The sequence below is a fragment of the Capra hircus genome, chromosome 16 (assembly GCF_001704415.2).
Source record: "Capra hircus breed San Clemente chromosome 16, ASM170441v1, whole genome shotgun sequence".
Lineage (NCBI taxonomy): Eukaryota > Metazoa > Chordata > Mammalia > Artiodactyla > Bovidae > Capra > Capra hircus.
This window is the reverse complement of record NC_030823.1, coordinates 29,383,633-29,395,895: the sequence shown is the minus strand read 5'-3', so window position 1 is coordinate 29,395,895 and position 12,263 is coordinate 29,383,633. Positions and strand designations below refer to the sequence as shown.

General features: G+C 42.3%; 1 protein-coding gene across 1 annotated transcript in view; it reads right to left on the bottom strand.

The window, feature by feature from the left end:
• The window catches only part of SMYD3 (SET and MYND domain containing 3), a 741,121-nt gene extending 729,071 nt beyond the window's left edge, over positions 1-12,050 (bottom strand). Inside the window, exon 1 of the mRNA XM_005690552.3 lies at positions 11,767-12,050. Within this exon, the coding sequence (XP_005690609.1) occupies positions 11,767-11,930 (164 nt within the window). The 5' untranslated portion in view covers positions 11,931-12,050. The remainder of the gene's footprint in view (positions 1-11,766) is intronic.

Genomic DNA, 12,263 nt, shown 5'->3' with positions numbered 1-12,263 from the left:
CCCAACAAATGAAAATCCTTTCACCAATGCTCCCCTTAAGATCTATTTAGTCTTAAGATATGATAAAGTTACATTTTTACATAGCAAGGACACAGTGATTTATAACAAAGTACACTGATCTATTACAAAAGAGAAAATCCATTAACTCAAAAAGTCTAGTATTGCTAACATCAAAAACTACTATATTTCCTTTGCTATATTCCAAATACATTGATTAATATATTCCCAGGTGCCTAAGGATATAGAGGCCTGGCGGCAATCATTGACTCAACAAGAAGAAAAAGCCCTATGCTAATTAAGACTCTCAAAATACTCCAGAACTCTCTGTGCTGTTTACGGTTGAGAGGTAGTGAACAATCATGTGCATAGTGGCAGGAGTATGGATAATCCTGTCACACAAGCTAGTCTGTCAGCAGAGAGGTTTCACCTGAGACACCCTTGTCCCACCCAGGGCAGGGAATTAGCAGCAATTATTGACACAACAAATGAAGAACCCTTCACCAATATAATTCCTAACCAACCCACTATACTAATAATTTCTAACTCCCCAAAAGAATTTGCCTTTAGTAAGTCTAAAACATCTCATGCCTCTCAGATTGGGAGGCTATAAACAATCACATGTGGCCGGACGAACCTATACAGGTGGGCTAGATAACCTTCAGAGGAGTCCGTAAGCTGAAACACTCTTGTCACGCCCAGGAATTTTTATTGACTTGGAGCTGCAAGTTAACTCCTTCTCCGAGAGAAATGGTTATGGGGGAGAGCCCCCCGTAAAGTCAGAGGCTTAGGCGAGAGCATAAAACAAGACTCTGGTTTTGGGGTTAGATGCTCGGGAACAGGGGGTTTCCTGAGGCTTGATCACGCCTTTGCGTATGCCAAGCCTCCTTCCTCATGACCTTTGTCATGGGCGGAGTTCCTCACGCTGGCTCCCAGCAATTACTGGATATCAAAGTTATAGACTATTGAAAGGTGAATGTGATTCAGCTCTAAGAAGAATGAAATCACCCAAAGATGGGTAAAGAGATTTTGGATACTCTTTTTGGGAGAGGGCTAGTGTTTTCAGTTGTGCAAAGGTTAGGTGGGAGAGTGAGCTTGCACTTGTCTGTTAAGTACAGTTCAGTACAGTTAAATGAAGTATGTATAGATGACAAAGGATGACCTGTGGTGGCTTCCGCAGTTTAGCAACATAGCAAACTGGAATCACATTTACCCAAATTCCCTCTGTGTGTGATTCTAGGTGAAGGTTGGCCAAAAAAGACATGGTGAGATTTGGAAGGCAGGAGTGCAGCCACTGCCATTGCATGCTGACAGTCTGCGTAGGGCGCCACGCACTGTGGCAGCTTGCGTGGACCGTCACCCATGTCACTCACTGCATGGCCGGGGGCAGCAGGCAAGCTCTGTCCTCCAGCAATCCCCACTGTATCTCTTCCTGGACGTTCTTCAAGGCAAACAGTACTGTGGCAAAGAGCATCAGCAATTTCTGCAGGCTATCGGTGTCATTGAGGGGGAAGGCAATGATAGACAGGTTCCAATTGCCCTATTAGTTCTAGCTGGATTCCAACTTGTTCTTCATTTCTTCCACTTGATACCAGATTCTCTCTCCACCAGTTCTGCTGACGTACCAAGGTTTCAGGCCCACTACATAAAGCAGAGGCAACAGCATCTTTTCATATTGTTTATGGGGTTCTCAAGGCAAGAATGCTAAAGTGCTTTGCCATCCCCTTCTCCAGTGGACCATGTTTTCTCAGAACTCTCCACCATGACCAATTCATGTTGGGTCGCCCTCATGGCATGGCTCATAGTTCCACTGAGTTACACAAGGCTGTGATCCATGTGATCATTTTGGTTAGAAATATCAATAACCTCACATATGCAGAGGACATCACCCTAACGGCAGAAAACAAAGAGGAACTAAAAAGCTTCTTGATGAAGGTGAAAGAGGAGAGTTGAAAAGCTGGCTTAAAACTCAACATTCAGAAAACTAAGATCATAGCATCCGGTCCCATCACTTCATGGCAAACAGATGGGGAAAAAATTGGAAACAGTGAGAGACTTTATCTTCTTGGGCTCCAAAATCACTATAGAAAGTAACTGCAGCCATGAAATTAAAAGACACTTGCTCCTTGGAAGAAAAGCTATGACCAACCTGCTAAGTAAGTCGCTTCAGTCGTGTCCGACTGTGTATGACCCCACAGACGGCACCCGACCAGGCTCCCCTGTCCATGGGATTCTCCAGGCAAGAACACTGGAATGGGTTGCCATTTCCTAGACAGAGAAGGAAAAAGCAGAGACATCACTTTGCCAACAAAGGTCCGTCTAGTCAAAGCTGTGGTTTTTCCAGTAGTCATGTAAGGATGTGAGAGTTGGACCACAAAGAAGGCTAAGTGCCAAAGAATTGATTCTTTTCAATTGTGGTGCTGGAGAAGGCTCTAGAGAGTTCCTTGGACAGCAAGATGATCAAACAAGTCAATCCTAAAGGAAATCAACCCTGAATATTCATTGTAAGGACTGATGCTGAAGCTGAAGCTCCAATACTTTGGCCACCTGATGCAGAGCTGACTCATTGGAAAAGACCTTAATACTAGAAAAGATTGAGGGCAGGAGGAGAAGGGGGATGAGATGGTTGGATGGCATCAACTCAATGGACATGAGCTTGCACAAACTCCAGGAGACAGTGAAAGACAGGGAAGCCTGGTATGCTCAGTTCACTGGGTTGCAAGAGTTGGATGAAACTGAGCGACTGAACAACAACAGTATTTTTATCAACGTATCATGTCAACTCTAATCCCTATAATCCTTATCCCCTGTCATTCAAGGATTCTGCTTCTCTGATCAAACCCTAAGTGATACAATCCCTTCCCACAAAAACTGATCAGCCTTAGAGAACAGCCTTGACAGCTGGGAGACACTGGTTGACCATATATATAGTCACCCACTAGGAAAGAACCTGTACAAATGCCCAGAATTTTTTTAACCTAAAACTTTGTGGTGTCTCGCTTTTAAATACAACTGGCCAAGAATCAGCAGACACTTAAGGATTCTTTTCCTTTCCTTTTTCCTTTTCATAGAAAATTTCAAACATACCCCAAACTAGAGAGAACATTATAATAAAAAACCCATCAACTAGCTTCAGAAATTATCAATACATAACCAATCTTACATAACCTAAACTTCCCAATACCTCCCAATTCCAAACACCAGACAGCCTGTCACGCCATCCATTATCTATCTCAAAAAGATAAAGCTTTCATTGTTTTTAAACTTTTCATTTTGAAATTAATTTGATTGATTTTTATCAGTCTTTTTAGAAGTTGTAAGAAATAGTAAAGAATTTGCAGGTGTCCTTCATAAAGATTCCCCATGTTAGTATCTTATAAAACTAAACAACAATTAACAAAATCAAAATATTAACACTGAATCAATACTTTTATCAAATCTATGGGTTTTATTCAAATTTCATCAGCTGTCCCACAAATGTCCAATTCTTTATCCAGGATCACACTTGCATTTAGTTGCCAGGCTTCCCTGAATTCGAGAGTTCTTCAGTCTCTGCCTGTCATTCACATCCTTGACATTTTTGCAGGGCACTGCCTAGTTACTTTGTAGACTCTCTCTCAGTTGGCTTCCCAAGTGGCGCTAATGGTAAAGAATCCGCCTGCCAATGCAGGAGACACAAAGGACACAGTTTTGATCCCTGGGTTGGGAAGATCCCCTGGAGGAGGGCAAGGCAATTCACTCCAGTATTCTTGCCTGGAGAATCCCATGGACAGAAGACCCTGGTGGGCAAAGACTTGGGGTCACAAAGAATTGGACACAACTGAAGTGACTTAACATGCATGCACAGCTGGGTTTACTGAAGTCTCCTCAAGACTAAATTCAGGTTACATGTTCTGGCATCTATACATCACAAAAGTGATGCTGTGTCCTGTTCAGGGCATATCAAGAAGCTCATGATGTCAACTTGTGCTGTTTTTGGTGATACTAACATTGATCACCTGTTTAAATAATGCCTGCCAAGTTTCCCCACTGTAAAGTTACTGTATTTTTCCCTTGTACTTAATAAAAAAAGGTTCTTCTGGGTTTTTCCATAAGCAGCTACAGGAAAACCCAAACAACTTGCTGGCTAACCCAGGAAACAAGTTCTAGAAGAAAACATGTGTGAATTGCTTTATCACAAGAAACATTAAAAGACAAGGGACTTTTAACCAGTGACTTTTCTTTTCAGCCAGAAAGAAAATATTTGCAATATTTATCAAACATAAATCTAATATCTCTAATAGACAAAAAAAATGTTTTAATCTTAGAGGAAAGAAAGAACAAAATTCTTACAGAAAAATGGGCTAAAGATATATACAGATAATCCACAAAGAGATATCAACATGGCCTTTAAGCATATGAAAAGATGTTTAACTTTACTGATAATACAACTGCTTTTCAGGAAAATGGCTCTTTACTTTAACATACATAAATTTAATAGTACAGGGTATACTGAATTGCAAAATGCAATCACAGTAAGTATATGCAAAATTAGTTACATTTTGTTGACATACAGTAACTTTTTGATAGTGCAATTTAAATGCAAATCAAAACTATACTAAGATACCACTTCTCATCCATCAGATTAGTAAAAATTCAAAACTCTGACTACATACGAAGTCTGTGAAACTGAGGGAAACAAGCACTCATACACTGCTAGAGGAAACGTAAAATGGTACCACCCTCGCCATCATAGGTATTCACACTACGACCTAGCCATCCCACTCCTAGGACTTTACCCCCAGTATACACCTGAAACAATATGAAAATACCTATGTGCAAGGTTGTTCATGACAGCACTATTCACCACTGCAAAATACTGAAAATTACCTAAATGTCCAAGCATAGGAAAATTAGAAGCTATAGTACATTCATAAAATGGAGTATTATGGAGCAAGAAAAAAAGAGTAAGAAAGATCTCTGTAAACATGAAGTGATTTCCAGTAGATTTTTTAAGTGAAGAAAGCAAGTGCAAAAGAGCAAATATACTATGCTATCTTTTGTATATGAATGGAAAATAAGACACACACACATATATGTTTGTCTTTACCAGAGAGAGAGAGAGATACACCAGAAAACAATGAAGTTGGTTGCCTGCAAGGGGTGGAAGTGGGAAACAGTATGAATATGGGAAGGGTGACATTTCTCTTTTTCATAATTTGAGTTTTGGAAGCATATGAATATTCATATATTCAAAAAACAAAATTAAATCAAAAGGATAGGGAGAAAAACTACAACTGAAAGCAAAGTAAAACAAATGAATTCAACTGTATTTCTAAGGAATACAAATAAATACACTGAAGGCAGATAAAAAAGAAGGTAAAACGAATACAGTATTTAATGATATATCCTCAGCCTCTGGCAGAGTAGGAGGAAAGGGGAAATCGCAAACAAATTCCATACTGGTCCTTTTGGTAACAATGTGGGCAAAGTAATTCTGAAACCATTTTAGATGATATACAGAATTGAGCAAATGAGTAAATACGCTGAGGCTTTCAAGGGTCAGAGTTCTCAGTGAGGAAGAAAGGATTATGGAATGAAGAAAAGTAAAAAGAACCCTGGGGAGGCAAATCTGAATTGAAAGTACTGATGTGAACTCATGACTTCTGAAATACATATTCTAAAATACATATTATATGTTGTATGTGTGTGTGCCCAGTCATGTCTGATTCTTTTCGACCCCATGGATTGCAGCCTGCCAGGCTCCTCTGTCCATGGAATTTTCCCAGGCAAGAATACTGGAGTGGGCTGCCATTTCCTACTCCACCGGATCTTCCCAACCCAGGGATTGAACCCACGTCTCCTGCATGGCAGGTGGATTCTTCGCCACTAGCACCACCTGAGAAGCCCATATGTGTGTACATATATGCATATTTGCACAAACCTGCATACTTCCTAAACCCTGTCTTCTGCAAAAGTCAAAGAGCAAAGACATTCTTCAGCTACAAGAATTCAAAAGTAGAAACCAAAGCTGATTGAAATTTTCTTTTTCGGCCATCATGTCTTCACAAACAGTATTTTTGTTTACATACGTATATACATACATATTTTTTATAAAGAAAGGGACTGTAGTTTAGTCACTAAGTCATGTCTGACACTTTTGTGACCCCATGGACAGTAGCCCACCAGGCTCCTCTGTCCATGGAATTTTCCAGGCAAGAATACTTGAGTGAGTTGCCGTTTCTTTCTCCTTTGAATGCAACTTTAAAAAAAAAAGCAGACATAAACTGGCAAGCATTTCAAAATCATCTTCATCCCAAGCAATACCACCCTTTTACAATTCCAAATGAAACAAAGATTCTCTCAAAGTTTATTCAAATCTCTAATTACAAAAAATGATACAAGCTTTGAAAAATACAAAATATATTAAGGACCAAGGGATATCTTTCCCCCACTCCAAGTCTCATTCTCCAGAAGTAATCGTAACAGAACCCTGGGATGTTTTTCCAGAACTTTTCTACACACAAGCACATATACAAAAAGATTTTCAAATACATACATTGTTCTACAACTTTTATTTACCCAGTAATGTGTTACTGACATCCATCCACATCTATAGAAACAGATCCACTTCAGTCTTAACAGCCACATGCTATTCTACAATATGGCTGCAGCATAATTAACCAGTCCCTATTAATGGACATTAAAATTCTCTCTCCCTTTCCTTTCATCACCAAATTGCTATGCTAAGTATCTTTGCGCAACCAATGTTATTTTTATTTGTCAGAATCCCCTAAAATAGAGTCAAAGAAACCACAGTACTCAATTTTGCTAGGTACTACCAAATTGCCCTCCAAAGGACGATACCAATTCACCGTCTACAAAGGTATAAAAGCTCTCTAGTCCCTATCTGTGCTTATAAGGAACAGAATGGACACTTTTTTAGAGTCACTATGAGAATTAAGTGAAGCAGTACATAAGGTAAGGTGCTTAAAATCATGCCTGTCACTGCTCAGTGTGTGCTAAGTCACTTCAGTCGTGTCCAATTCTTTGCAACCCTATGGACAGCAGCCCTCCAGGGTCCTCTGTCCATGGGATTTCCCAGGCAAGAATACTGGAGTGGGATGCCATTTCCTTCTCCAGGGGATCTTCCCAACCAAGGAACTGAACCCACATCTCTTTATGTCTCCTGCACTGGTAGGTGGGTTCTTTACCACTAACACGCCCTGGGAAGCCCCAGCCATTCATTGCTCAGTAAATGATAGTAAATATTACCTACTGAATAATAATTTTCAATCACCATATATTATGGTAACAAGTAAGTGGAAAATGGCTCTTACTTTCCTTTGAAAATCAAGGTTAATCACCATCCAAACCCTTTGACTCTTAAATAGCCAGAATCAGCCAGAGTGAGAAGTGAGTCATCTTAACAGACAGGCACTAACTCTATACTTTAGTTCCTAATCCCAATATATCCTGGCAGATTATGCAAAAACCAAAACAAAGTATTATTCGTGGTTCACAACAAACATTAAAGGAGAAACCCCAGACTTTCCAAATGTTACAAAACATGTACAGTGTTTTACAACAAAGGCTCTCAAAGGATGGTCCAGGGACTCAGAAGCCCTTTAAGCAGGTCCACAAGGTCAGAACTATTTTGATAGTAAGACATTTCTTGTCTGTTTTCTTCTCTTCCTCTCATAGTATACAGTGGAGTCTTCTAGAGGCTAAATGACGTGTGATTTTACAATACACTAAATGCAGGAGCAGTGATGGGAATCTGCGGGTCTTCTACTAAGCCAGACGTTAAAGAGATATTCAAAAATGTAAAACAAGCAAGTTTTCTAAGTTTTCTTTTGTTTGAAAATATAGCCCACTTCATTAAAATCCTTGTCAAAATGTAATTATTTATTATGTCTAAATCCTGCCATCCCTTGGTATCTGCTGTGGACTGGTTTCAAGACCCCGTCAATATTAAAAAGATACTCAAGTCCCTTATGTAAAATGGCATCTTATTTGCACAGAACCTATATACATCCTTTCATATGTTTTAAATCATCTCTAGAATCTAATACACTGTAAATGTATGTTAGGCAAGAATACTGGAGTGGGTTGCCAATCCCTTCTCCAGAGGTTCCCGACCCAGAGATAGAACCCAGGTGTCCTGCATTGCAAGTGTATTCTTTACCATCTGAGCCACCAGGGAACCCCCGTAAATGTATGGAAATAGTTGTAAATAAAAGTGAAATGGTCTGTAAATAGTTGCCTTCACATTGAAAATTCAAGTTTTGCTTTTAGGAACTTTCTGGAATCTTTCCGTCCCCTGAAGATTTTTGGCCAACGGTACATAATTCCAAAAGTGATCAATTTAGTTTTTCAAGCAGTAAAATCAACAAATATAACCACATTATTTATGTGGTTATGGTTTCCTTTATACCTCTTCAGAATCCTAAGTACATTTTTTTAAAAACCCTTTTAGGAAATCTTTATAATTTTTAAGAGAGGAAAGGAGTCCTGAGACTGAAGTTTAAGAACCACGTCTACGAAATCAGCTGCTTTAAATGACAGCATAAACCAAGAGCAGTCAACCCATGGGTATTAACTAGCCCATTGCTTCACTTCTCTCTCTGTGAAGGTCAGAGGCAACCTTGAGAGGAACACCATGCCCTCACAGAAGATTTCATACGGTCTCAAGAGACGCAGTCCAAGTAGAAAAGGCAAATCCAAGTGCAGGGAAAAACACAAGTGTTCCAATGAGAACAAATCAGTGATCCCTTCATGACAAAAGGGTCTAAAATAAAATCCAACCCAGCTGCCCAGCTGGCTGTCCCCAGATATGTGCTGCCGTGTGGGGAACTCGGGATCCCTTACAAACTGTAACAGCAGAAGCTACGATGGCCACGGTGAGAGGAAGTCTGCACTGCTGAGGTCCAGGCACCAGCCTCCATCCCTGTCTCCACGGTCGCTCTGTTCTTGAGCCCTTGAACAAGCACCAGGCTCTCTGAAGAAGGAGAACTCACTGCTATCCACAAAGCAGGTCATGCTGTCTGATTAAGAACGTCCTCTGCTGTGGCATTCACATGGACCAAATGTTTTCAGGCTCAGGGCTCTGACATACAGCCCTTCCCCAAACCTCCTTGCAGAAGAAAAGGAAGAAGCAAAAGAAACAGGGATTATAACTCCCACTTAAAAAAAGAAAAATGGAAGTCATATCCAACGAGACCTTTCCCAACCCACTTCATTATTGATCCTTCTACTTTATTTATTCCAAGTCCTTGACCCCACCAGTAAACCCATTAGCCCTTGTCCAGGAATCTGCAAATGCTGATTTCAAGGCATCTCTCAAGGTTTCATGACCTTTGAGAGGATTTCGCTAGTCTTTCCACCTTCCAAGCTCATGCCCTCAGGAAGAGTCTACAACACCGCAGCAGTTCACTTGCACTTGCTGCTGGTATATTTCAGAAAACTAGCCCTAAACCCAGAGAATGCCTTTTATACACTATTTGAATACTGCCTGGGTTCAATCCCTGGTCCAGAAATTGAGATCCTGCAAGCCTTGCAGTGCGGCACATCCCCTCCCATACCCCCAAAATAAAAACTAACATCACAAAGAAGCATGGTTGAGACAGCAACTTTCCAGCAGCAACCAGTTCTCCAAGCAGTTGGGCCCCTTGTCAGGGTGCTGGTAACACATGCTGCAAAACCCAGAGTTACCAGGCAGCATCAGAGGCCACGGACTCCCGGAGTCTCAACTCCAACTACTCCTGCAGTGCAATTTTAACCGTGGATCTCCCCTGGCTCCCGCCTATTGTCAGAGCTGGGTTTCCTCCAGACTTTAAAAGAATGCTGAGAACTCCCCAATACTATTTCATGAAATACCTTTTTTTTTTTAAATTTAAATCATTACACTTTTTGTTAATAAGAAAAATAAGTGATAGCAGTAACAGAATTGTATGGTAAATCAAGAAGTACCCCACATACGAAGGGCTGGGTTTGTGTAGTTTATTTTGGAAAACGGACGATTTCATCTACCTTATGACTTAAGTTTAGCTCTGATAACTTAATTAATAATTGGTCATACGGTATTTATTACAAAACTTTTCTACTCCAACTACAAAATAACTTGGCAGTCTGGTTTTATCTGTAAGATGCCCCACATCTTCCCCAATTAATGCTGTAGGGTTTAAGAAAATGAAAGTTCTCTGTTTTGGACTCCATTCAAACTCTAGGTACACCTCCCAAAGGATTGAACAGAAGGAAAAGCCCAGCTTTCTAACTTGCTTGAATGAGAATTAAAGATCTATACCTTTCAATGCTGAAGTCTTCAGCATTTCATTACTTGAAAAGAATGAATGTTTTCAACCACACATTTTACAGAAATGTCAAGGTGTTCTCACGAACTGTTGTTGTTGTTACTGTGATCATTACTTTAGGAAGCAACAAATAAAATACAATTAAGTAACTTTAAAATAGGAAATTAAACAAATTCCTCAATTATGAACCAAATAAGGACATAACAGTATTAATGGTCAAGCTATTGACTTAAGCTGTGCACTTAACCCCCTCACCTCCACCATCCCAATCCCAGCTTAATGGGTCTGGAAAAGAAGTCCTGGGGAAAAAATCATCCTGCCTATCTCAAACAGAGCTTTTCTCCTTGACCTATAATAGCTCAATAACAATTGTTTCTTGAATACAATTCCTATGACTGTGCATACATATTATATCCACACATTTCCATAAATTGCTGTCGCATAGCCCTTTACATTGGTCCAATGCGTCCAGGCTTATAAAACATTTTCACATAAATTCTTGCCTCTAGATAGATGGTTAAGAATTAGAGATGCCTGCACAGCTATTAAAAGCAAAGCACACTATTGAACCTCAATAAGCTATGCTCCTACTGTACAGTGCCTGCGTATGCTAAGTCGCTGCAGTCGTGTCCGACACTGTGCGACCCTATGGACTGTAGCCTGCCAGGTTCCTCTGTCCATGGAATTCCCCAGGCAAGAATACTAAAATGGGTAGCCATGCCCTCCTCCAGGGGATCTTCCCGACCCAGGGATCGAACCCAAGTCTCCTACGTCTCTATTGGCAGGCGGGTTCTTTACCACTAGCGCCCCCTGGGAAGCATCTCAATTTCAGCCCTTCTGATACACTGTAATTAATCATCTCACTCACTCATCTGCTCCTTAAGGATTCTTAAGCATGTACCGTTCATCTTCTTATCTACACGCCCAACAGAATCTGGACCACAGGAAGCGCTCCGTAAACACCAAGAGTCTTCCGCCTCCTGCAAGCTCAGTACTTTCCTGGCTAGGCCTCCGCTATGATCCAGATTTACACCATCCCTGCGCCCCCTCATCCCTACCTCCGCCAACTGTGGTTTCCGCAACTGCACCAACGAAGCTTATACCCCAGGACGCAGACTTTTTTACTCCCCAGCAAAACTACCCACGACTAAACGCTTCCGCTTAAGTCTGCCCACCGGCTCTCCCCAACCCATCCTGCAGCGGGTCCAGCTCTGCCCTGCACAGCTACAGGCGATGAGCCTGGGGTACCTTCAGCCACCCGCCGCGGCAGTTCAGGCGACGGCCAGGCGGAGCCCGTCTGCTGCGAGGTGCCCTCGGGGAGCCGCGCGTCTAAGCGAAGTGCGGGGCTGGGCATCTGGGCAACACCGCGGAGATCTAGTGCAGCCACGGCCCGGGAGAGTCGGGGGAGAACTGCCCCGCTACGTCCCCGGCATACCGGACCCCGCACTGTTTGGACTCGGGCGAGAGCGATACGTACCCGAGAAGGCAGCGGTCGCAGACGACACCACGACTCCCCTTGCTCACCGTGTACGCCAAAGGATCTGAGCGGAAAAGCAGTTCTCCTGGTCGCAGCGGTGCCAACGCGCGCAGCCCGTTTCCCCTGTCGGTGGTGCTGAACTTTTCCACCTTAGATGGCTCCATCCTTGCCGAGATCGGACACCTCTGCGTCTGCCGGGACTAGCAGCTAGGGTCTCGGGGGCCACCGGGAGCCGCGCGCCTGCGCTCTGCGCGCACGTACGCCCGAGGGGCGGGGCGGGCGCGTGCGGCCTCTGAGCATGCCCAGATGGGGTCCCTTCAAGGCTAGGCGCGCCGGCCGGGGACAGGGGGTGTGAGCTGTTGTTTGTGCTCTCTTGACCGTTGGTTCCTAAGGCGGCGCTGCAAGGAGAGGCGGTTTTTTTTCCCCCGCTAACATTTTATTATAATCATTTTTCAAGGCAGACAGAAAGTTGAGAGCTCAGTGCAGTGAACACCTGT